This window comes from Protomyctophum parallelum (assembly GCF_964188405.1).
Source record: "Protomyctophum parallelum genome assembly, chromosome: 19".
In the NCBI taxonomy this organism is placed as follows: Eukaryota; Metazoa; Chordata; class Actinopteri; order Myctophiformes; family Myctophidae; genus Protomyctophum; species Protomyctophum parallelum.
The window spans coordinates 34,368,521-34,395,373 of record NC_139717.1 but is presented as its reverse complement, the minus strand read 5'-3'; the positions used below and the strand labels follow the sequence as shown (position 1 = coordinate 34,395,373).

General features: G+C 41.7%; 3 protein-coding genes across 5 annotated transcripts in view; 2 read left to right on the top strand and 1 right to left on the bottom strand.

The window, feature by feature from the left end:
• The window catches only part of LOC310876311 (heparan sulfate glucosamine 3-O-sulfotransferase 5), a 66,479-nt gene extending 59,779 nt beyond the window's left edge, over window positions 1–6,700 (top strand). Inside the window, exons 2-3 of the mRNA XM_083789826.1 lie at window positions 2,979–3,120; window positions 4,874–6,700. Of these exons, the coding sequence (XP_083645952.1) occupies window positions 3,014–3,120; window positions 4,874–5,804 (1,038 nt within the window). The 5' untranslated portion in view covers window positions 2,979–3,013 and the 3' untranslated portion in view covers window positions 5,805–6,700. The remainder of the gene's footprint in view (window positions 1–2,978; window positions 3,121–4,873) is intronic.
• A 1,183-nt stretch (window positions 6,701–7,883) lies between these two features.
• LOC310876226 (histone deacetylase 2) lies at window positions 7,884–18,973 on the top strand. 2 transcript variants are annotated; one of them, XM_083789693.1, is made up of 14 exons: window positions 7,884–8,037; window positions 8,951–9,063; window positions 9,541–9,658; window positions 9,827–9,901; window positions 10,127–10,265; window positions 10,412–10,553; window positions 13,319–13,411; window positions 13,604–13,712; window positions 14,142–14,282; window positions 14,872–14,980; window positions 15,376–15,506; window positions 16,743–16,898; window positions 18,200–18,266; window positions 18,551–18,973. In XM_083789693.1, the coding sequence occupies exons 1-14, from the start codon at window positions 7,983–7,985 to the stop codon at window positions 18,579–18,581; spliced, it is 1,479 nt and encodes a 492-aa protein (XP_083645819.1). In that variant the 5' UTR covers window positions 7,884–7,982; the 3' UTR covers window positions 18,582–18,973. The 2 variants fall into 2 exon arrangements, with proteins under 2 accessions (XP_083645819.1, XP_083645820.1); XM_083789694.1 differs by lacking the exon at window positions 7,884–8,037 and adding an exon at window positions 8,102–8,648.
• A 3,954-nt stretch (window positions 18,974–22,927) lies between these two features.
• Window positions 22,928–26,490, bottom strand: marcksa (myristoylated alanine-rich protein kinase C substrate a). Of its 2 annotated transcripts, none has more exons than XM_083790873.1 (2): window positions 26,119–26,490; window positions 22,928–24,919 (listed from the first exon to the last, which is right to left on the bottom strand). In XM_083790873.1, the coding sequence occupies exons 1-2, from the start codon at window positions 26,206–26,208 to the stop codon at window positions 24,209–24,211; spliced, it is 801 nt and encodes a 266-aa protein (XP_083646999.1). In that variant the 5' UTR covers window positions 26,209–26,490; the 3' UTR covers window positions 22,928–24,208. The 2 variants fall into 2 exon arrangements, with proteins under 2 accessions (XP_083646999.1, XP_083647000.1); XM_083790874.1 differs by having other exon boundaries at window positions 22,928–24,889.
• Between the last annotated feature and the right edge of the window lie 363 nt (window positions 26,491–26,853).

Here is a 26,853-nt window from a genome sequence, read left to right as displayed (position 1 = left end):
TTTTTTTAATATCAGAGCCCAGCTACAAATACTTTTATGCTTCATTTATGATCTAATTTGACAATATTCTGGAGCAGGAGCAGAGCAAGGAATGTAATGAGAACTGGGATAGGCCCAGGGGTCAGTCCGGGAGGTCCCAGGTGAGGAAACACCCCTACCAAAAGTCAAAAAAGATAATTTTGACCACTTTAAAAGTTTAAGAAATCAACTCAGAATGTTTTAAAACATACTACAATTCTAATATTATGAAAATTGGACATTAACTGGCTGGCATACTGTTCTGGGAGGTCCCAAATAGATGACCCCCCCCCCAGAAACGGGGTGGGGGTCGGGAAAATTTGAACCCCATCATTTTCTCATAGTTTGGACCCTATAGAACCAAGATCTGCAAAAAAATCTATTTTAGCACAAAAATCCTACGGGAGCTGTTTTTTTGACGCCTCGTACCACACTATTAAAGATGGGGTGCCATGATTTTTGTATTTTTTTCCAGTTTTTCATGTGTTTATGAGGTGACAGTACTTGATGCAATGATGTCTTCCCTTTGTTTCTTCCTGGAGGCTGAAACCTTGACAGTCAAACGTGCCAATGAAATAAAACGAGAGTCATGTTTTAGGCTCTCTGTTTTAGGGTGGGGAAAAATCCCGGCACTCAATTTAGTTTTAGTCAGTTGTAAGCTTGTAGATCTGCTATATTCAGACACCTGAGCGCAACCACACGTAAAATGACTTGTCTTTTGGTTCAACTGGATCTCTTACATTTTAGTCTAGTTTGTATTTGTTGATGAAATTGTCAATATATATATTTTGTCTTGTTTTTAGTCATTAGTTTTTATTTCGTTTTCATCAGTGAAAAAAGGTAGTACTAGTCGATGAACATTAGTCGACTAAATCAACACTGCTATTGTAGTATGTGTCATAGGCATAATAATAGGCATACCGCTAATAACATTCGACCAAATTATAAGCAAACATTCACCAAACAGCAGATCTAAATGCTCCAGCTTGTAGATCTGCTATGATTGGTGAAGAGATTGATCGGTGTAGCGAGAAAACGTAGACCCCTTGGAGACCCCAGTCAACAAAGCAGGCTTTAAGTGGTTAAAGGTCTTTACACATCGTGGACTTGATGCATAAATGTTGAGATAATACCTTTTTGATACAGTTTGATGGATTTATTCACAGTGTGAAAGCTCAGAAAACCGAGCTTGTTCTGAATGTTAACGTATGTACTATGTACTATTCACATATTACATTCTGTGTGGATGGACTCATGACACAAACTATAGTTTGAAAATGTTAGATTTTTGGGCAAATTAATTGCCTGAAAAAAGCACTGTGGTGTGGACCTTACTAGGTAAACCATTTTTTACCTAATGTCATCACATAATATTATTTAAGAACACTATCGATCCATGAAGCTGTGATTAGAATGGTCTGTCACTGTGAAGAGCAAAGACTTTTCCACATTTTGATCATGCTTGTTGCAAGTGGTAGGTCAGCTGTCAGCATATCTTTAATGACACAGTGGATTTCTGCTTGGCTCATTCCTCAGAGGAATGCAAGCTCTGGTGAAATAGATCATTTGTGACATGTGTCAGTCAAAACTGTGTCAAACTAATTGCCTGCTCCTCATTCCAACTATTTTCAATCAGCTTTCAGGTAAAATTCATTCACTGTTCATTTTAACCATCTGTAACCGCCAGCGGTCCATTTGGTTACATTGACTTTAATTAACATTCTGGATTTTACTGTGTACTGAGATGAAATACTAGATACCATATAATGTCTCTGCTTTCCTTTGACACACATTTCGACTAGGCAACATTACTGATTAGGAGGGACTTAATTGTCCTGTCTCGCTATAGCACATGATGATGTACTTTAATTTCATGCATGGCACTGACATCTTCCAGGTCAACAGAAAGGTAACTAGTCTGGGAAAGATTCAAACAGCCAAGGCTATGCCTTTTTTATTTCATTATATCTCCAAGATACAATGCAGTAATTTACAGATGCCATTATCTCTGTAGCTATACTTTGTTGTTGCCAAGAACAATGAGTATGAGGCACTGAACGAGAGCGCAGTTATGCCATTGTCAGTATTCTTTATTACAGTATTATATAAAGACTTTTTTCCCCACACTATCTATTAATATGACACTTTAGACATGGTTACATAATAAGTCCTATGAATAATTCTGCTGTCTGTACGAAAACCAAAAACAATGCAAGTGCTATGAATAGCAGAATTAAAGTTTGAAAGGTCCACTTTGAGAATTGTTTTTAGTTTTCTCCCTACAGCATTCTAGCTCAGAAGTCTTTTACGCTCAGCTACATTTTATCTTTGCGCCTCACGTCCTGATAGATGTGGTGACAGACAGTGATAGGAGTTCATTTTGGAATCGACTGTTGCCACTCCAGCAAGCTTCAGGAAGATAAACAACTCACAGCTCTCATCTCAGCAGTCGGGGCATTTAATAATTGAATGTTTTTTTTTTTTTAAGGTCAAATTCAGGGCATTAAGTTTTGATTGCTGGTAATGCTGCCAATTAGACATTCACAGTCTGAAAGCAGTAGCCACCCCCGGCCGGCAGGTTGTCCACACATTAGATCAAATAAATAAATGCATCTTCACTAAGGGGGGTGGACGGCCGGGCATTAGCTCTAATGGTACTGCAGCACTTTCCAGGGATCCTACGAGTGTGGCTTAATCACTCGTAAGACTTGATTGAGTGTGTGTTAATAAACATTAGGCTGTCTCTCTATCCTCACGGTGACTAGGGGTTTAAGCCTGATTGATAGGCTAGGCTACTTCGACGAGTGACACCGGAAGGAAAATAGCCAATCTACAAGCTCACAACGCATCTCAATGTGACGTGTTGTGAGCTTGTACATCGGCTTGTAGATCAGCTATTTTCATCGTTCAACGAAGTATGTATAAATGACGAATTACAGTATGTGTGCTGCTCTCCACAGGCCGAAGACGCAGTCCTGAAGATTGATGGAGGGCCATGCTATTCAAACAGCAGGCATTGCTGAGACAGAAGCTCTTCGTCCTGGTCAGCCTCGCTATTGGAAGCCTCCTCTACCTCGTGGCCAGGGTCGGGACCTTGGATAAGTGGGTATCTGCAGTGCTAATCGAAGGCTTTGTTTTGTTTAATCCAATTAAATGTCTCATATCACATCAAGTTAATCATCATAATAAATGCCCCAATGACATCACTGTGGCGGTGAGACGGGGGACATTATTCATGAATCTGCATTTCAATCAGTCCTGAGCAAAATAGAAAAATAGGTTATTTGATTGGAACAAATTAAGGTAATGGAATAATAATAAGGTCTGTTGTATATTCTAAATAATTGAAATGCTTTGTGAGCAATAACACATTTACTGGATAAGCCTATAAACGATCCAGCTGGCTTGTGCTTTCCTATTTGCAGTAGGCTTTGGAAGGAGTATATCTGTGAATCTCACACGTCCACACAGCACAAGACACTTAACACCAGATCACACTGCAGCTCCACAGAGTAAAGTGCACTACAACATGATATCAAGCCAAGGGCCTTAGTTTAGCAGACAGCAATCCAAACAGTGTAAAAGTCCCCTTAATGGCAGCCAAAGCGCAAAGGAGAGCTTAAGCTAACCATCTCTTTACTACAATAAGTCAATAGAATATTCACATAAGGTGTTCACTAACAGTACCCAGGCAGCTGAATATGAAAAGTTCCCCGTGTACACAGGACATATGGTGCTGAACAGTCACGCAATTCGCAAGATTAGTTCCAAACAGACATACTACACAAAGACAACATACAGACGTACCTCTTATCAGCCTTCTTGTGCAGTGTTGTGAGGACCCAAAGATTGGGGACTTGCCATCTGTTAGGAAAGTTATTTTATTGCTCATGACGTCACTTTGTCCTCTTGTGACTGGCCTCCCTCTGGTGGCTACATTTAGAACACCCCTTGTATAATTGAGATGCATGGAATCTCTTGAGTATCTGTGTGTCTGTGTTGTCTATAGACGAATTCAGAAACGGGTCTCATGGTCGTAGCTTACGTATTTCCTGTAGGTGGACTCGACATAGCTGCGGGGTTTAAACCCAGGTGCACCTCTTCTACTACAGTGAACGGAATGTCAATGTACTTTATACCTCATACTAAGGATTTAAAGTATGAGGTATAAAGTACAGCTTCGTCTCAACCATTACTCAATGGCTCTGGTATCAGACCCCGCGGTGGATATTTTGACATTCCGTTTTGTTTCGTTTTTTGGAATGTTGTCACTAAACAGGTTCATCTCGATGTTCTGGGCATCTTTGTAATGTTAGTGTTAGTAAAAAGCAGGTAAAAGAGTAACGTTTGAGGCAGACTAACATCAGTCACGCTACCGTTCACTGTAGTAGAAGAGGTGCGCCTGGTGAGGGTTTAAACCCCGCAGCTATGTCGAGTCCGCCTACAGGAAATACGTAAGCTGCGACCATGAGCCACGAGAGCCACCACCGAGCGAGCTCAAAGTTGCCGTGGCGAACGTAGCGAAGTTCGATTGAGCCAACTCAGCACCGTCCTAGTTGTAACCCAATAGCACAGAATCGTAAATAATGTCAACCCAATCTCACCAAAACACGGTGAAATAACACGGATTGGCATTTCTGTACATACACTAGTGAATTATGAACGGATTTTGGGGTTTTCTAGTCGTGTATGTACAGAATTGCCAATCAGTGTTATTTCAGCGTGTTTAGGTGAGATTGGGCTGTGTCACCACATCAGTGACACTTCTTTGGACGGTCATCAAATGACAACCTCATTTTAGCCATCATCATGCTGCCCTGTTCGGATAAAATAACATGGTTTTGTCCTCTTTCAGGCTGCAGCCCCTTTGCCCCGTTGAGAGCAGACTGGCCCCTTCTGAACCAGAGCAGATACCTCTTCGTACCCTGCAGTACAAGCGTGGTCTGCTCCACGAACTGCGCAAGGGCAATGCCACCAAAGAGCAAATCCGCCTGCACAACCTGGTCCAGCAGCTGCCTCGGGCCATTATCATCGGGGTCCGCAAGGGGGGCACCCGTGCTCTCCTGGAGATGCTCAATCTACATCCCGCAGTGGTCAAGGCCTCGCAGGAGATCCACTTCTTCGACAACGACCAGAACTATGCGCGGGGCATCGACTGGTATCGGGGGAAAATGCCCTTCTCTTTCCCTCACCAGATCACCATTGAGAAGAGTCCGGCCTATTTCATCACAGAGGAGGTGCCAGAGCGCATTTTCAAGATGAACTCCTCCATCAAGCTGTTGATTATCGTGCGCGAGCCCACCACAAGGGCTGTGTCAGACTACACGCAAGTGCTTGAAGGCAAGGAGCGCAAGAACAAGACCTACCACAAGTTTGAGAATCTGGCCATCGACACCAACACCTGTGAGGTGAACACTAAATACAAGGCTGTGCGGACCAGCATCTACACCAAACACCTGGAGCGATGGCTCAAGTATTTCCCTGTGGAGCAATTCCACATCGTGGACGGTGACCGCCTCATCACAGATCCTCTGCCAGAACTGCAGCTGGTCGAGCGCTTTCTCAACCTCCCATCAAGGATCAGTCAGTACAACCTGTACTTCAACGTCACCCGGGGATTTTACTGCCTGCGATTTAACATTGTCTTCAACAAGTGCCTGGCAGGCAGCAAGGGCCGCATCCATCCAGAGGTGGACCCCTCAGTGGTGACCAAACTGCAAAAGTTCTTTCACCCCTTCAATCAAAAATTTTACCAGATCACTGGGAGGACATTCAACTGGCCATAATGAGGAATTTTGGACTTCTTTAAAAGGATTTGTTCGGCTAGGTGCTTATAAAGGGCCAGGCTGGATAATGTAAAAGGATATTAATAGCACTTTGATTGAATTTAATACAAGAATGACAATGTGACCAAATAATAAGCGGAAGTTGGTTTGTTTTAAACTGTGTGAAAGTTAAAAGGAAATTGTTTGACAGTTTGACAATATGATTCTGTTCAAAGCACTTGATCTTGCAAAATATTCCACCTGTTTATCACCACCCCTATACATAAAAGGTCCAGTGCGTTAGTGTGTGGTAAAATAAATACATTATTTTTATGTTGGCATAAAAGCCATTTATTGCTTTTCAAAAGAATATCAACATTCATGCTGTTATGATAAGCTTGCTGCCTTTCATGAAAAACAAAAACACCATGAATGAATAAAATGTTCTAATAAAGTAAGAAACAACATTGTTCTTTTATCCCCCCCCCCCCCCCCCCCGATCTTGTCTGCATGTCCAATCAATATTTCATAAATACAAACTACTGTGTTGTATTAGTATATGACATATTTTTAAACCATGGCATTTTTTTCATCATGCTATTTTCAATAAACACTGGATACTGTGACTTTGGTCTGTTTTCCAATGGCGTTGGAATTCCCAACACAACATTTTCCCACAACTGATTTCTGTTCTTTATTGTGACAATAAAGAACAGAAATCAGTTACGAACTGAAGTTTCAAACTGAACTCAACCATTCATGCATTAATAAGACCTGAGACTTGTGGAGTACTTGCTTTATCCCCCAACAATATTTACCATTTGCTTTCAATCCGCTTGGCACAAAGCCATAGTAAAAAATATGTTCTTGTTAAACCAACTGTTTATTCTGATAATTAGCAAAATTGTCTGTTTGTGTGCTAGTATTCATTATGTATCAGTGTGCTGTGGAAAAAAAGAAAAAAAATGAATAATTAAAAGAACATGTAAATATTTGTCAGTTCATTCATTATTTAACACCTCACATGCAGCATTTCTTTGTTTGATCAGAACAGAACAGTAGAAGGGTAGTAATGCTACTATGATTGCCTTTACCCCACCAATTGGTGTTCAAGGCAAAGTAATAAACATTTTAATATTAGTAGCAAACATTTTCAACATTTTCACAAAACTCAGGTTAATTTACATAATGTTGTAACTCAAGGGATTATAAGTTACTAATTAGAAAGATTGCCAGTAATGCTGTTCAGTACTAAAGTTATCGGACCCAACCCTAGATTTACAACACTATTCCAATGCATACAATGAGGGCCATATTTTGCTACCAGTATATCAATGACCACAATTATGTATTTATTTGAAATGAGCTAATTCAAGTGAATCAAAATAGCATAGATTATCCAGTTATATGCACAAACATACCGCCCGGTAAGGTAAGTCAGAAAAACACCCATGACTCACTACTTAGCTGAAATTCACTTATTTGACAAGTAAATCTGTGATTGAAAGAAGTAAATATACTTTTCCAGTTTCAGTTGAGGTGCTGATGTTCTATGCCAAGGTGATGGTGACCTCTAGTGTTGTTTTATTTTACAGTAGGCTAATTTTGAGCTATACATATACTCCTATAGCATAAATAAAACATTACTTTGGATTAGTCTTAGAAAATGTATTTTGTTGGTCCTCGTGACTAAATAACCGGAGGTTCTACAATCTTAGGCTAAATTAAGAAAACTGTTGATCTATGGTTGAATCTCACAATAATATTGGCATGTATTATTGCCTATTACATTAATACTGGTTTTCAAAGTGGAGTCCGGGACAAAGCAACTAAATTAAACCAAATGGAGTAATGGACCCATTCCTATTTCCTAGCTATCAATTTAGCTGGGTATGAGACCCCCTGGCTGGAACCCCCTCAAAGGACCGCAGACATAACAGAGGAGGGTCCCCAGACCGTCGGCCCAGGAGGACCTAGCCTCGGTCCCAGGCTTACTTATCTGCGAAAATAGAGGACCCCTTCAGCTCAGCCACAGGCCCCGCCTTCCTCGTGCATTAGTACCGCCTCCCATTGAACTCAACAGCATTATTGAGGGTCCATCAACAATAACCGGTTAACACTGGACCACGCACCATCGTTTTTCGACACAAAAAACCCGATTTATAACTAAATTAATTATTTTGTTGACGAGGTTTGAGCATGGCTTACACGGCTGCAGGGGGGACTAAAAAGAAAGTGTGCTACTACTATGACGGTACGTGCAGGAAGCGGGACATCCAAGGATCATCTCTCAATATTGTGGAGCCCAAAGAAACTGGGGGCTGGGGCACCCAGCCAGTTGCCTGGTGTGGTTCATGCTATGTCGCACGGAGCGTGTTGCTTGACAAAAATGACATGCTTTCGACCCCAAAATAGGTGACGTGACGCTATCTCCGTCGACACGGGAACGGCGTCATTTTTGTCAATCAGCAACGCGCCTCATCCGACCAAGATATCTGTAGGTTAGCCGTAGCAAAATACAATATTAGCTAGCTGTTAGCCACTAGCCACATAAGAACGCTGGCTAGCATTTAGTGAATGGAGCTGGTTAGCTTGAAGGCTAGGTTGGTTGGCTAACTTGCAGGCTTGCTAATGTTAGTGGCTTTTTTGATTGATTGGTTTATTAACAGTTTGCAGAATTACAGTACATTTCAAGTACAACTCAATACAAAAACTGTTAACTGTGAGTGGACGACACCATAAACAAAGCATTACACTTGTAATGCTGGGCATGCTATAACTCACTGGTTTTCAACCCGTGGTCCGTGGACCACCAGTGGTCCTGAGTGACACCATGAGGGTCCCCAGCTAGATGATGGAGAGTTGGTAACTAAATGGACCTTGGTAGTTCTTTAACTCTTGAGTGTCAAATTGCATTTGTTAAACATCTGCATTATTCTTATTTTTGGCAGATGTTTGGCTATCATGACAATGACCACTTGCCCAGAATAGGGATGCTAGGGTTCATGTGGTTAACCGTCCTAGTGTAAGATTTATACCACTTTTTGTAAGCCTGTTTACATTATGGTATGGATAACAGACGATGTCAAATGTGTCCCTGCATCACCAATGTCACTGAAATTGAGAGCAGTGCATTACATTAACCAATTGTCGTTCATTTTGTGCAGGTGACATTGGGAACTACTACTATGGCCAGGGTCATCCTATGAAACCCCATCGCATTCGTATGACCCACAACCTACTTCTGAACTATGGACTTTACAGGAAAATGGAAATATATGTAGGTTTCTTACTTTAGGTTCAATCTTAATTCTTGCCTGTAACATGAAAGTTGTACACTTGTACAGCGCATATATTGGCTATTTCACTACTTCTTGATTATTTTTGATTTATGGAAGATTAGATTTATTTTTTAAATGTAGGTAAATAAAATGGGATTTGTACTCGTCACTCAGAGTTCTATAGCAATGAATACTATCAGAATATAGTGCTTTAAACTTCTAATGAAAATATCACTTTACCCTACCTTTTCAAAGTTCTTCTGTCCTACCAAAAGCACCGTTGTTGTGCAAAAGTTAGTATGGTATTATTTATCATTTATTGGTACATATTTTGTACAACAAAATGACACTCAAGTAAAGCAATTACTCCTGGCATACTATTGTTTGTACTATTTCAAATTCTCTGCAGTTTCTTTGCAGGTGACGAGGTCACACTTAAGTTTCAATTCAACTGCTTTGGTTCTTTTCCATTGCAGAGACCTCACAAAGCCACAGCAGATGAGATGACAAAGTACCACAGTGACGACTACATCAAGTTCCTCAAATCTATAAGGCCGGACAACATGTCTGAGTACAGCAAGCAAATGCAGCGCTGTAAGTGATGCGAGCAAGTTAACTGTTCTTAAGCAGGGCAAAATCATTGGTGTTCAATGTTCATGACAGTAGTTGGTTACAAACAGTTTTAACAATCATGCACAAAATGCAATAATCACTTAAGTCATCAAGAATAGCCTGTGATCAACTTTCATCTGACCCCTACAGTCAATGTTGGAGAGGACTGTCCAGTGTTTGATGGATTATTTGAGTTCTGCCAGCTTTCCACTGGAGGCTCTGCTGGTAAGTTGACAGAAAAGGTGCAAATATTTAATACAGTTTCATCAGGGGATGAAAACATGAAGGCCAACAATGCCCGCCCGAAACGTCGTATCTGTAAAATGCCAGTATTCTAAAATAAACTTGTGTACATCGTGGACCAGAGTTGTGTGCGGAATTCTCTTATTTTCTAAAATGTGTAGGCACCCTGTAAAATGTTACAATATAATGTGTCTCTTCTTGGCACAGCGGGGGCAGTGAAACTGAACAGACAGCAAACCGACATAGCAGTGAACTGGGCAGGAGGACTCCACCATGCCAAGAAGTCAGAGGCCTCTGGTTTCTGTTATGTGAATGACATTGTGCTGGCCATTTTGGAGCTGCTCAAGTGAGTTTTAGGTTTTAGTTTTACATTTTACCTTTACGTTTTAATATTTTTATTACATTTTTGGAGATTGCATTACAAAATAGTGAGTGTTATTTTTTGGAAATAAGCGTTTCACTGTCACTTTTTCTCCTTTCCATTCTTCCCAGGTACCACCAGAGGGTGCTCTACATTGATATTGACATCCACCATGGGGATGGAGTAGAAGAGGCCTTCTATACCACTGACAGAGTTATGACTGTGTCCTTCCATAAATATGGGGAGTACTTCCCTGGTACTGGAGACCTGAGGGTGAGTCTTTGCATTTAGAGTGGGTGTTTTCAACCATACAATTGTTCTGAATGTCTTACAACCACTCCCCACTTGTACATACATTGTCACTTATCGCAGCTATGCAGGGCTGCAGGCTTGGGCTGGGGCACACATTCATCCATGGCATTTCATGCGCTGAATGACCCATTTCCGATATGGGGGAAATAAATGGGGAAATCACCTAATGTTATTTTCACACGTAGTCTCTCATACACATACCTGCCAATGTTGTTGTCAGAGTTTGCCTATCTAATCAAGTAGATGCATAGTTGTCTAAACCAAAATCTAGTGGCTTCAATGAATCGACTATAATTAGGGTTGCCCAGAGAAATGATGAAAAAAGCCAATTATACTAATGTCCCCTGACCCTATCCCTATAGCCCATGGTCTCGGAGTGATTTTCGCAGCAGGGGGAGTCATTGACCAGGCTATGTCTGCACCACCCTGCATGCATGCAGTCCGGGTGAACACAGCCAAACACCATTGGCATCTAGTATGCCAGTATGGCCATATTGACACATAGTCTTGGGAGGCGTACACACACGCACCCACCCCCAATAACAGTGATGCAAATATCCTGCATCCTTAGACTCACTAATTTGAGAAGGGACACAATCATGTCACCCTCTGGGGGTCCTGGCCTGGATGCAATACTGTACTCAGTACTATACTCTAACATCGTTGAAGTAGAACTCATAAAATGTCCCTGGGACCCATCTAAAAGACCACCCATGGCCCTGGGTCCCGGTACCCATTTCATTGAAAGCCTATTACATCACTGCCATAATATAACTCCATCACACACACACACACACACACACACACACACACACACACACACACACACACACAAACAAACAAGACGGCCATCTCCCTTTTCTTTATGACAAGGGAGTCTTGTCTTTATAGTCTTAAAGTCCATCTGTTTACTAGCCAGTTTGCACTCAATTGTAAGTTTTGGCAGGTTATTGAGCTCCTCCAAGCTCATTATGGATTGTGAGTAGTTCTTAATTATTAAGTTTACAGAACGATCTCTCCTGCCACACTTACTGGTAAAGTGCAAAAATATCATCAATGCAAAGCAAATCTTACCAGCTAGCTAGTAGTGCTGCCGTAATTGTCCAAAAATTGGATTTGGATATTCGTTTTAAAAACCCACGTGGATTCGAGCAATTCGACCCATTCGGATTTCGGATTTCAATTCGAGCCATTCGGATGTATTAATAATTATATTTACACCAATACAACCTGAGACATAACATTTAAGATCACATTGCTGGCGCAACTCTCTCTCTCCGCGCATTGGTGCTGCTGAAAAGCAAGTTGGAACACAACGCATGCATTCTCCCTTCTCCAGTAAAACTTTTTTTCTTCTTAAATGAGCAATCCTACCACAGCCTTATCAAAACGAGGCACGGAGGCAGTATTCATTCACAGAACAGTACACTGCATTGCTGCTGCTGCCGGACCCGGCACCACATTTCATCCTTACGCATTTTATTTATCTTCTTATAATTTCCTGAAGGATAAAGTCGCTTCATGATTCTCCCGTCTGTCCGAAACAACACCGACCCAGATTCTGATCACTAGATACGCTGTTGACGGAAGATTCACCCTTTCTGAGCAGCGTACACTCACTGAGCAAAGAACGTAAAAGGCTCCCGCGGCCCCGCCCGCCCTGTGCTCACTACGCAGGCTGCGCTGCTAGGAAGAGTACGAGGCAGAGCTGATTTATTCTTTAATGTATGCCGGTGTCGCGTGGCAAATATAACTAATCTACAAGCTCACAAGTCACAACGCGTCGCTTACCCATGGCACCTTCTCGCGAAAACTAATAATAATAAATAATAAATATTTTTTATTATTTTTAATTCAAACCTTAATTTTATATATTCGGTTATTCATTTATTTATTTTTGATTTGAAAATATATTCGGATATAGAATATTCGTTGGTAGCTCTACTAGCTAGGCACTAGCTACCTCTTAGCTGGTAATGTCAACCCGCTGGTTTTCTACCACCACCCTGCATGCATGCAGTCCGGGTGAACACGGCCAAACACCACAGCGTCTAGTATGCCAGTATGGCCATATTGACACATAGTCTCGGGAGGCGTACACACACGCACCCACCCCCAATAACAGTGATGCAAATATCCTGCATCCTTAGACTCACTAATTTGAGAAGGAACACAATCATGTCACCCTCTGGGGGTCCTGGCCTGGATGCAATACTGTACTCAGTACTATACTCTAACATCGTTGAAGTAGAACTCATAAAATGTCCCTGGGACCCATCTAAAAGACCACCCATGGCCCTGGGTCCCGGTACCCATTTCATTGAAAGCCTATTACATCACTGCCATAATATAACTCCATCACACACACACAAACAAACAAGACGGCCATCTCCCTTTTCTTTATGACAAGGGAGTCTTGTCTTTATAGATGGCACCTTCTCGCGAAAACTAATAATAATAAATAATAAATATTTTTTATTATTATTTTTAATTCAAACCTTAATTTTATATATTCGGTTATTCATTTATTTATTTTTGATTCGAAAATATATTCGGATATAGAATATTCGTTGGCAGCTCTACTAGCTAGGCACTAGCTACCTCTTAGCTGGTAATGTCAACCCGCTGATTTTCTAACAATGCGATGCACGGTTGAAAATCACTTCTTGGTGCTACATTGTCAATCATGTGATGTAGTATTAAATTAAGGTTACCTCTGCTCTTAGGACATTGGAGCTGGAAAGGGCAAATACTACGCTGTGAACTTCCCACTGAGGGACGGCATCGATGATGAGTCATACGCATCTATCTTCAAACCGGTGAGCAGCGTTTTATGCTTTATTCACAGCAGAGTGTTAATTCAACTCTCAGAGGGTACAAATGTAGTAATAGTGCCTCAGATTTATATAACGCTTTTCTAAGTACTAAAAGTTGCTTTACATTGAAAACAAATAAATAAACCTTTATCAGGGTTGGCTTCCTGTGCTTAACTGCTTGCTGTGGGTGTACAGGTGATGGCAAAGGTGATGGAGATGTACCAGCCCAGCGCCGTGGTTCTTCAGTGTGGTGCAGACTCTCTCTCAGGAGACCGTCTTGGCTGCTTCAACCTCACCATCCGCGGTACGAGGGCTCAACTTTTTAAGTTCCCTACTTCCCTTATGTCCAAAAATGGTTCGAAGTGCTGCACTTTCTCCGTCATTCAGAAATTCTCAATACAAATGATTAACAACCCATGACTCTCAGTCGCTTCCACCAAGGATATGCTTATATAAATGAGATTGACATCTACTCATGTGAGTAATTCTATGTGAAGGTTTATAGGTTTATGATTCCACTTTCAGCAATGGAAACCTCTCCAATGGCAAAGTTCACAGGGGTCTTTAACTATACACAGTAAAATCCCCAGGGTTACGTTAACTCTAAAATTATATTACAAATTTATCCAGAGTCAATTTGATTACGTTTTTAGAATCTCAGCATTGTAAATGGATGAATTGACACTGGGGATTTTTACCGGTGGTTGTTTGTGTTTTTGTTTTTTTACCGCAGGGCATGCCAAATGTGTTGAGTACATGAAGTCATTCAACTTGCCGTTGCTCATGCTGGGTGGAGGAGGCTACACCATCCGCAACGTGGCCCGCTGCTGGACCTACGAGACGGCAGTGGCACTGGACTCAGAGATCCCTGATGGTTGGTCACTGGCTTCTCCAAATATCTGTTGAAATTATTGCTGCATCTATCGATAATTGTCTTAGTGATTATTCTATCGATTTACTTTTTAAATGGAACGAAACATTTTGAAGTCCTTTTTAAAAATACATTTATATATTTCAACAAATAAAACCAACTATGTCGGTTGGTCTGGTGAACCATTTAAGTCCTATTTTATGCTTGGTTGCACAACGGTGTTGGAACGATAACATGTGACTTAACATCTGGGAAGGGATGTCGCCATTATCTCCTCCTTCAGGGATCTGACTAAGCATAATGTCTCCATCACAAAGCACATGCGTGTATCAAATGTGCCAGTGGTTCAGTTAATGGAATTCATTAAATGTAACCCTTTTCTTCTTTCTTGGTTATCCTCAGTGAGGGGGATCTGTGTCACCTTATAAATCACATTAAATGGTGCCGTTATCTCTCATTTTTATTTGAATGGTATTTTAAAGGGCCGACAATGTGGCGCTTTCATTGAAACATTGGAGTATAAATCTGTTACTGCCATATTCATCATCTTAAGTCACTGCCTCAACATTTCCCAATGATGTTTCTATTCCAGAGCTCCCGTATAATGATTACTTTGAGTACTTTGGGCCTGACTTCAAGCTGCACATCAGTCCCTCGAACATGACCAACCAGAACACACTTGAGTACATGGATAAGATCAAGTATGTATATCAATGTACACAATAATTGCAACAGTATGTGTGTTAATTATTATATAAGTAGTGTTTGTTCAGCATCTTCACAACGCTACAAAGTATTGCAAAATAAAAGGAGCTAAAAACAAAAAAGATATACAGTATAGTAAATAGACCTTTGAAACGTTAACAATAACGGTAAACGTTTCAACCCATTTTATCTTCTATTTCCAAATTATAAAGTGTTGTTAATTCAGAAGTTAACTTGGCCAACTAGGTATAATGTCTTTCTTTCTGACCCTTTGACGGCTACTGTGCTGTCTGTCATTGATCTCACAGTAAAACAGAAATGCCTTTAGAAATAATTTTGTTAAAATCAGAATATCAGCTGTACTGAACTGGTGTCATATTTGAATTTCCAGGCAGCGACTGTTTGAGAACCTGCGAATGCTGCCTCATGCCCCAGGTGTACAGGTACAAGCCATCCCTGAGGATGCCATTCCAGATGACACTGTTGATGAAGACACTGAGGATCCTGATAAACGCATGTCCAGTAAGACAGACGGCCCACCATTTGTCCCTTACATTTCAATATAAACTGGATCTGCATAATAGACCAACAAAACATTATATGGTTTTTGTTTAGAACAGTCCACAAATATGCACGTCTTTTTAACTGAGAGGTGTAATATAGACTGGGCATTCGTCGTATGGCTGCAACACTTGACCTTGGTTGGATAACCTTGTTCAACGATGAATGCTGGGCAGTATTTTTCTCATCAAATACCCATAGCTTTAATTGCTAAGAAAGTCACTGAGAAAATAGACACAAAATCAACACTTTAATTGAATAAAAAAATGAATCCAAATGATTCCCTGAATCAGTGTGGGGAGGGAGTTGGCACAAAACACTGCAGGTGATGCTGGACAGTCGGTGTCTGTATTTTGCAGGCGTCCTGTCGCGGTGCTAGAATTTCCCCACCGTTTCCACTGTGCTTCTCAACACCGGTAACACCGAATTCAACCACTAGGTGTCCTACCTGCCTGGCATTGATCCAGAAACGAACTACAACAGCGCTTGCAGTTGTACTTCTAGATCTAATTTCCAAAGTAACTTACATCGAGGCTTTAGGCAGTATAGGCAGGCATGGTCAAGAAATACAACTAGAAGATAAACCCTGATCAGATTCAAACCCTAAAGATAAACAATCCAGCAGAACTCTTTTCATCATTTTATTTTCCTCACCGAGACCAACAACACACGTGGATCAGCGTTGATCAAGACACTAACAGGAAATCATTACAGGATGAATTGAGAGGGCACTGTTGCTACAGGTTATTGTGAGGAAATAAAGCACTAAAACATTGTGGAAGTATAAGCTCACCGCACCGTAAGTCCAATGCAGCCAAGACATGTCACCAAACTAAAGCCAAAGTGAAATCTGACACCATGCTGGTTTGGGCGCAGACAGAAAATAAATAGTCTAGTATTAAAAAAATAAAAATAAAACTGTGCTATCGGTGTGCAAGTAATGTACTTGGTGGCGTGCCCGCCCACCAGTAACACCGGACACCGTGACATGTCTACCTGTTCACTCTGGCTATTTACCAATCGTAATAATACTGCTGACATTGAGGACCCCTGCTGCAACTCAAGGGGCCTATCCTCTATTGAAATTTCAAAATAACAAATGCACCCATAACAACCCAGGTTGTTGTATCCTTTGCCAGCAAACCAGGTTTTGACTGTTTTGGCGGTATCTAAGCATTGCGTCTCGTCCCTTTGCAGTTCGTGCCTCGGACAAGAGGATAGCCTGCGATGAGGAGTTCTCAGACTCTGAGGATGAGGGAGAGGGAGGCAGGAGGAACGTGGCCAATCAGAAGAAGGGATTGAAACGGCCACGTGTAGAGGAGGACAAGAAGGAAGCAGAGGAGAAGAAAGTCGGTGAGTGTTCTTAAATTGTGTAAAGGATAAGGCTGAAGGTCACAAGTTTTAAAATCCTGAACGATTTTCAAATCTGGGCTGTATCTCTCACACAAGGATAATGTTATGAGATTTTTGGCTGAGCAACACAGAACCTCGCATCATCTCACGCGATGTGGAAGCAGATGTAAACAAAGGAGCTGGTTAAACACTCTGTGGTAATGGATGAACAGTTTGAAATGTCTGGGAAGGCACGTTAAACGTGCATTGGACATGCTTCAGCTACTGTATGAAGCATGTTGGACATGCTTCAGCTAGAGCAAAGTTGTAATCAATCGCCGTCCTCTCACGCCTTCCCACAGGTGTGGGAATACATCCATAGAAATGTCAAACCTTTGGATATTGGAGATTTAAGATTGAATCCTTGGACCCTTTACACTACAGATTAGTCTGGGCAGATGATCACTTCTGATCAGCCTTGAACCAGGAACATAGTTTTAGAGGGGCATTTCCAGTCCAAACTCCTTGATTCTCGTGTAGTATGAACCAAGCTCAAGATGTCTATAAAATGGGTGGGAGACATGACTCAGTCATGTACCAAGACCATGTTGTGTACATGCCTGAAGTTTGATCACAAGACGGACACATTGCAAGTCTTGTTTGATTATTTTGTTTAAGTAAAATTATGCAAGAGCTTTTTCCTATTAGGTGTGGGGTGGGAAATTTGGTATATAGTATTTTTTTATTTGCCTAAAATATTGTCTATATACATACATTCATGAATCCACTTGCTGGCAAGCTGTCACTATTGGGGATTTTTATAGGGGTTTCTTGTGACCCTACCATTAACATCCTATGGCAGGCAAAAATGTCAAACTTTCCTTTTGCTTTAAGTAGCATGTGCAGTTTTTCATCATGACAAATGTGATGAGGTCAGCACAATTTGGGCAAGTGGCTATGGCTGCTTTTTGCCCAAGGAATGTATTTTAGCTTGGAATGGATTCTGAATCATACTAGTTTAGTTTGACATGTCACATGCTACTTAAAGCAAAAAGAGAGTTTGACATTTTTGCCTGCTATAGGATGTTAATAATAGGGTCACAAGAAACCCCTATAAAAAATATGCCCAATAGTGAGTCAGTGACAGCCGGTCAGCAAGTGGATTCAGTGAATGTAGACAATATTTTAGGCCAATAAAAAGACTATATACCAAATGTCCCACTTTAAACAAAAGAAGCCTGTCGGCTGCCGGACTATATTGTATATGCTGAGGAAATACATGGAATTTCTAACATTGTGTGTTTTCTGCTTCTCCACCACAGAGATAAAAGAAGAGGAGAAGGGAAAAGACTGTAGCGATGCCGCTGACAAGGCTGACCCCAAAACAAGGTAACGCAAATACTGTGATTTTATCAATTATGTATACAATATTAATTTTATACACAGACTTTTCACTCACTTTTAAAATAAGCATTTATGTCCAATTCAGAGGACCGAATTCAGTTCTATATTCAGCATTGTCACATGTTTAGTTTGTAGATCTGCTATTTTTGAAACGTTTTTTCTTTTTACAAATTTCAACTGGCATGCCCAGGTTGAATGTTATTTTTTGTAAGCAATAAGCATACATTTTTGTCAAGAGCTTATCTTTCTTCATTTTTTCATTTTTACAGTGTCAAGGTGGAGCAGACAAGCAGTGCCTGAACATATTTCCTACAAACACAACGGTGCAGTCTGCCATCGAGGACTACACCACCAGAAGAATTATGCTGTATTTATTACAGATCTCTGTGTCCTAGTTGTAAATCTCTTGTGAGTGTTACAGTTTCCCTTTGTGTATTGCAGCTATGGATTCCCTGAATCCGTGATTGACTTGAATTCCCCATACAGTTTCATTTGCTACATATGTTTTACCCGTAACCCCCCACTTTTTCCCCCCTTAATGCCATTGCTCCAATGTGCTTTACCTTCTGAACAAAACATGAACATCTTATTGACTTGTTTTTGGAGATACTTATGTGGGCATTCCCTGTAGATGATCCTATAATGATTTCATATATTTGAAATTTGATAAATAAAACATTTTTTATACCAAGTTTACTGTAGACATTATTTCTCAGCATAGTTGTGGGTTCAAATAAAGACCCTTTTCACAGAAGATATTTTGAAGAGGACATGGACAGCTTCTATACAGTTAAATTGGTTCGTGTTCGGAAATACCACACCGGAGTGCACTCGCCTATTAGTTTGCATTGCACAGTGCGCCATTTCCGAATGCGCCCTTGATGCTGGCTGGCACACAACAAAATAAAACTCTCACCCACCCACATGCCTTAAAGGGAAACTTCACCCTTTTTGCAAAAAATATATGTTAATGACGTGTCTGTGCTCATGTCCTTCCTGAACTACAATTCCCATAATGCTTTGGTGCACTGCTCCTGCTTGTGGATAGGGGGAGCTGTCTTACTGAGACAACATGTAGTCCAGGAAGTAAGTGAGCCCAGTGTCCATGACATCAGAGACATTGGGGCTAAAACCATATATTACACACACAGACCCCCTTTAATAATTCATATAAATGCCTGCTGTGAAAATAAAAGGAGAAAGGGGTCCAATATGTCATGAGCGTCGCAGTCGTATTTACAACAAACACTATTTTGGACCAAACAACTAATTACAAAGAAGAAAAAATAAGTGTTGTAACCTGCCGTTTTCTTCTTTCTAATTATTTCCTCTGCCCGTTTGTTATGATTTGTCACGACAAGAGTTGGCTTTGTACGATTGATTGATTACTTTATTGAAAAATATAGTCACAAGAAAGCCGTTTCCATTGTGGAAGGGGAAGGGGAGCAACAGACAATAACAGAGCAATACAGACAAAAACAAAAATACCTTTTGTATTTTGCCAGGAGACAAAAACACAAAAAACAGGACAAATTCGTAAAAACTGACCAATAAAACTGGATTTATTTTCTTTTTTTCCCTTATTTATTTTTATTTTCCATTTGTGCTATTTATCTATTCTACACTATAAAAGTCAGTATACTAAAATAAAAATTACGACATGTGGATTTTTCAAGGGAACTGATCACCTTGAGGCTGGAAGGCAAGCCATTCCACTGAACTGATGCCGAGTATAGGAATGATGTTTTTCCCATATTGTTGTGAAAAAGGCAGGGTTTGAAATCAGTAGGGCTCCCTCTGGTGTAGTGCCTGTGAGTATCACTAACCCTTGAAAAGTAGTCACTGAAATATTTGGGTGCTACATTATTTCTAATCCTGTGAACTAGACACATTTTAAATTGGGATACTCTCTCCTCCACTTTAAGCCATCCCAGACTGGTAAAGTGGGCAGGGAGAAGGTGAGTTCTAGGATGCAACTTCAGGATCACTCTAACCAATTTATTTTGAGAGGTCTGGAGTTTCTTCTTGTGGGTCATAGAAATGCCAGTATACCAAGATGTACAGGCATAGTCAAAGTGACATTGTACAAGAGCGCCAGGATCTTTAGGGTGTTTGTATCTAAAAGGCCGGATATTCTAGCTAAAAAAAATATTCTTTGGCTTACCTTTTGAAACTACTTTTTGTGCCATATTTTCTCCTGAAAGCTTGTTGTCCAAAATGTTAAAGGTCTTTAAATAAATACTTTTTGAAATGTCTGAGGAAAATGAACGGATACCGGTAATCATTTCCTGGGCCCTGGTGGGGACTGCGACGCTCTATATAGAACCACACGGGGGAGCCACAATACCAGGGGATACCTGGGCTGCAGACAGCTACTGATAATTTCCGGTCTTCATTTGGGAATGTGTGACTTGTTTGACTTGACAAAGCGTTAAGCGTATGTTGTTTTGGACCGTGAATCGTGATGTAAATTATTTTTTACGTCGCCTGCAGGCGGTTTTGGTACATGTCGCTAACTGCTCATAAACAGCTGGAAACTGAAGACTCAGATATGCTACACGGTCACTACTCCGAGTAAAACAACGTATAGGGAGAGAAGTCAGAAACAGCTCAGCTGCTGCCCGAGGCTCCCCAGACAGAGACTGCCCTTGGACTACACAGGCAGGTATTGTGGTTGTGGAGCGAAAGAAAGCATGTTGAAATATGTCGTTTCGAGTACAATAACATGCCGTGATTTAAGCCAGTGGTTTCAAACAGTTTCATGCCAAGGACCCCCCAAATTGCTATGTATTTGGCCGCGGGCCCCCATTTGCAAAGATGTTGTGATATGTACCCCCATACGAGATTTGGCGCCATTTTACAACCTACAAGTGAAGCGCCGCTATTTTAGAGGCAAATTAAATTGAGCTTTACTTGTTTAAATGTTCCCCATTTTTGCTGGAGACCCCCTGGAACCCTTAAGGACCTCTAGCTGGCTCCCCATCAGTCTCTATCCTTCTTTATACCATGGGCTCACCCTTAGAGTAGGTAGGGCTCCCCGGACCCCACTTAGTTTGAGTCAGTGGGTTTGGGGGGCTATTTGTCCGGCATAAAGCCTGAACATGGCTCACACAAATTATTGTAGGCTACTCACCTGTTTGACAGAGATAATTTTATAATTAGGCCCTACAGTTAAAACTTTGTTGGCAATTAGGATGCATTATTTGAGATGTACCTTTTTTTTATTGAGTCCCATCGCCAAATACATTGCAAACAGCATAATTAACCTTTTTTAATTGAACATTTACAAACACAGAAGCCTGTTTTGGAAACGGGTGTGCTGTGCCAGTGAGTGGCTGCACCGGCTGGCAAGGCTTGAATTCAGATGTCTAATGCAATATGCAGTTGTGAAATTTTGGAAGTGTGCTTTTAATGACATGCAAAAAATGGGGATGCCATGTTGAAAGTGGTTATGGACACATTCTCGAGATTGACACCGGATATCATGGACAATTGGACTTGCTTGCTTTCACACACATACAGGTGATATTCCCAACTAAATTGGGCTGATTCATTACTTAAATCAGCCCATATGTAATCAGTTAATCTCAATGAGTATGGGCCCCAGTGGACAATTCATTTCTCATCGTAACTTCCACAAATGTTATGTGGCATAGCATCAAACTTGTTCTATAATGGATTTTGGACTTGCGCCAAAGTGTTGCAGCACCAGAATCCGTTGGCTCAAAATGATAATCCACTCAGGTCACATCCTCACCTAATACTTCGGTAGACTCGAATGCGTATTGGGCGGGGAAATTGGGATTCTTGCCTATTTAATTGGCTGCGGTTTGCCTTCACACTGTCATTCGCAATTGGAAACGGGGGACCTTTATCAATGTGTTCCATTCATAAACTAGCCTACACAGTGAAATATATGGTGATAAAATTACACTCATAACGTGCATGTGTCGTGCCGTCTGGGACCCCCCCCCCTCTCTCTCTCTCTATGCACGCAGCCGCCACACACTGTTCTTTTGGGCATGGAGGCACAGCGCTGCATGATCGCACTGATATAACTCCCCAGTCCCCACACAGTGACAGCACTCCATGTTTACGGCACGCACAGACAGAATATTCTGTAGGCTATAATAGGCTACACTGCAGTGTTTTTATGTGTTTTCTTATGCAATTGATTAATGTACACGTCCTCATTTCGATCAGGGCTTCAGTCTCCTCATTCGACCACGTCTATCCACAGTAACGGGACATCTTTGCGCAGCGCGCTGCGTAAAATATGCCTTCTCCGTCTCCAACTCACCGCCACATTGTTTGCTTTATTTACTGCGGATTGCATTCACACCTGCACCGAATCGTAGTCAAGTGCGATTGGAAGCGAAGCGAAACCCCCGTTTTTGGGCGGAGTAAAATGCAGTTCTTTGCTGCGCATTAGGATTCGAATGAGCCTTCACACCTGCCAAACGAAGCGCACTTTCTGAAAATGCGCAGCAGGATTCGTTTTAATCGCAGCAAAGCTCTCTGGTATGAATGTGACCTCAGTTTAGGTGTCAAAACTACACTTCAAACAAGCAGTTGTTCTGCCTGTCTGACACACCACAGGCAGACTTATTGCCACAGGGAGGGGAAAGAAAAAGACAAAATACAGCTCAAATTTTATTCACATTTATTTTTGCTTTTAGTGTGCTCACAGAAAATCAGAACACCTTAAGCAGAGAAGTTTAATAAGCATTTTTTGTAAGCAAAGTTACATTCCATCTCTAAGTCAAATTGGTCAAAGCTTCTCCAGTATTTACAAAAGAAAAAAAAGAGACAAGATGCTACACAAACATTGCATCTGATAGAGATTCCTTAAATTTGTCAAAGACCACTGAAAAAAAGCAGTTTGCTGTAATCAAAACATACCACAGTATATAAACAGTAACCATTCCACTTATCACAGCTTGGTTGAGTTAAAAATTGCTTAAAAGGTCTTTCCAGAATGAATTTTGTTTGTTATCTTACAAAATGAGCGGGTGGAAAAGAGAGCTGCAAACTTCATGTGCTTCTTGAGATCAAGATTTCATTTGTACAATAATCACAGTTAAAAACACCCCGCCTATACATACTTACACTTTATTAAGGTCATAAAACCAGCAATAAACAATAAAGCCTATACAAACTTGTTTTTTCTACTGAATCACTGACTGGTACAGCTAATGAGAAGTGAAAAGCTCCTATGATTTTTTTTAATATGACTTCCTAAACCTAACTGGGAATTGTATTTGTTGTCTTATAGTAAATGACTTAGTGTTGTAAACCGCACGGTCCTCTCATGGGTATATAGACGTTGGTCGATCGTGTGTGTGTGTGTGTGTGTGTGTGTGTGACGTGTCGTGTGTTTTTAAGACTACTCCTTACATAATAGTCTGTGGCACATTTCCCAGGCACAAGGGTGCCACCTCCAAAAGCCGTTGCTCTTGCTGCTCTCCCGAACCCCCCCCCACCCCCTTCATTTACATCGCAACTGTGTCCCCATCTCCTTCATACCATGGGCAAGTCCATACCTTTTGACATGTTTACATTTTGTATAAAAATGAAGGGAAAAAAAACATTTAATACTGATGCAAAAAAAATATATGGCAAAATGTGGGTGTATTTTTTTCTGTTTTACATATTTGTAAGCCACCCACCTCCCTAGCCCATTGGAATAGTAGTAACATTGGACTGAGATGGGTTTTGTGTAGTTGGGGTGGGAAAGGGAGGGGGGGGGGGGTATGGAAACCAAGAGAGAAAAAAAAAGCTTTAAAATATCCCTGGTTGTAGACAAGTTCTCCAAACGCCATGGAACTGGCACAACTCCAACATACGAACAGGGAAATGTTCTTTGATTATCTTTTTTTCCTCCTTATCTAGACTTTTCTTCCGCATGGCCGCCTGCGCTTCTGGCATTACTCGGCGGCCTCGGCAGCAGCTGCTGGGGCCTCTGGTGATGCTGCCTCTTGTGTTGCGGGCGCAGCCTCCTCCGTTTTGGGCTCCTCCTTGGCCTCTACGACCGGCTCGGCCAGCTTTTCCTCCGCCTTTGGCTCCTCTGCGGGCGGGGTGGCCTTAGCCTCCTCGGCGGGTTTCTCTGCCTCTGGCTTGGCCTCCGCTGGGCTCGCGGCCTCCTCTGTGGCAGGTGCGGCTGCCTCAGCAGGCTTGGCCTCTTCGCCAGCAGCGGCGGCCTCCTCGGCACCCTCCACCTTGGCCTCGTCCGTGGGAGCGGCGGCCGCCTCATCACCCTCTGCGCCCTCGCCCGTCTCCTTCTTGGTCTTCTTGAAAGAGAAGCCGCTCAGTTTGAAGGACTTCTTGAAGGAGAAGCGCTTCTTCTTCTTCTTGGGCGTCTCGTTGCTGGTGGAAGGCGTGGCTCCATCCTCTGGCTTGGCTGCTGCGGCCTCTCCCTCAGCGGGAGCAGGAGATGCTGCCTCTACCTTCTCCCCGTTTACAGCCTCTACCTTCTCAGTGGGCACCTCCTCTGCCGTGGCAGCCTCCTCTTTAGGTGCCTCCTCAGCTGTGGCGCTGCCATTGGCTTGCACCACCTCCTCAGCGGCTGCAGGAGAGGCATCTCCGTTTACTTTCACATGACCGTTCTCCTGAGGAGAAAAACAGGAGAGAAATGAGGCCTGAGAGAGAAAAAAACGAGACAAGAGAGAAATGAGGAGAATGTAAATAGGAATGCTATTTGGAATGCAATATAGACCAATGCCACCGACTGACACAAGGGGCAGCAGACACCATAAAATCATCACAGACTCTCCGTTCACCGTTTAAAGCCCGGAGTGGGCTCCATGATTTCACTTTCTCTCTGTCTGAACGTTTGCCTTGACGAGGCCCTTCTTAGCAAATAACGTTTTAGAACAAATAGCTTGAAGTTATGCTTCAGTCGGCCTACGAGCTCATCCGAAAATATCATTTGACATAATTTGCCACGATGAGCAACATGGAGCGCAATGCCTCTAGTGGGTCGCAAGGGGTCGGTGCCTGGTCGCTCCAAAGAGCGGAGCAGACTCAACGGAGCGCCAAAGCAACGCAGCTGCTCATTAAATCGGCAGATGCTCATTAACACACAAGATCACGAAGAGCCACATTCTGGTGGACATCACAATAACTTCAACATGTTAAAAAACGGATCGTTGGTCTAACAACCTGACCAAGAAAGCACACCAACGCAATGCATGTCTCGTTGTGTGGCTGTTGTTTTCAGTGTGATAGTAGCTGCCATCTCCACTTTCTACTCGAGCATCGCTAACAAAAGGCGTGGTGCTGGAGCGTACAAAGCCATTGTTGGCGTCGTGCATCTCGTCTTCCTTCAACTACCATGCATTCAAGCTACAAACAGAATAAGTAATTTCTTATTTTTGTTATCGAAATGGAGTGACTGTGATCCCAAATGTCCCCGAATCAATCAACACATGGTTTCACTCTAATCCTTACAATGTGATCACATTCTAGGCGACTTGCTCTAAACAAAGGATTCCGCCTCTGCCACAAAAGGGTTCAAAATGAGAAATAAAACTCATATTGTCCACGTTCGTTAAGCAATCCAAAACTGCCCACAATGCTGACCAACGCGAGAATAATTTCGCAGTGTATTAAATTAAAAATACAACCAACGATCAACTGTTGCTCACAAACTAGAGCGAGTTTATCATCATTTAACATAGAATCTAGTAATTTTCATTCACAACTCCTGGATGCAATTCCGTATTAGTTATCAGTCGACAATTACGCACGGATTGCGCCTTTGTCCAAACCCCCCCAGTCCCTGTGAGACTGCTTCCAGTTGGTGAATGTAAATATGATAATAAAACATAATTTTTACCTGTCCGTTAGTCTTAGTTGGTGAAGCGGCCACCTCTCCTGGCTTTTCAACCGCGGTTTCGCCCTTTGCCTTGGAGTATTGCGCTCCCATGCTTTCGCTCCAACAAAGAAACTCAACCGATCCAAAAACGAACAAAGACCACAAGCTCTTCTTTCTTTAAACGCAGGCGCTTTGCAGAATGTCCCCCGTTTGAAAAGTTCACCGCGAGAGAAATCAAGGTCCAATACGCAGTGAAAGAAATTAAAAAATAGCAAGAAAAAAAACTGCCAAGTGAACAGAAGTAATAAAAAATCCCAGATTTGTGGCTGTGTCGCCGTAGACAGGCTGGAAAATGGAGAAATTTCCCTTGTTGCTAATAAGATGCGGAGTCCAACGCCCAAGTGCAGAGATGAATGGGCATTCCGAGCGATGACGGCACCGTACTCTCATTCAGCCAATCACAGCACGCGTAGATATAGTGGGCTGGGCCTAGAGCGAGAGTGAACAATGGATTGTAGGATAGTGTAACATATCTGAAAAGATCAGCTTATCGGGGCTACAATTTGTATTCTTTTTTTTAATCACAAAATGGTTTCCTTTGCGCAGCTCACGAGGATATATATTTTTTGATCGTTTTGGTGATTTAAGAATATATATATATATATATATACGTGTGTGTGTGTGTATATATATATATATATATATATATATATATATATATATATTGGGATTAACTCTTTGAAGATGATATTTCAT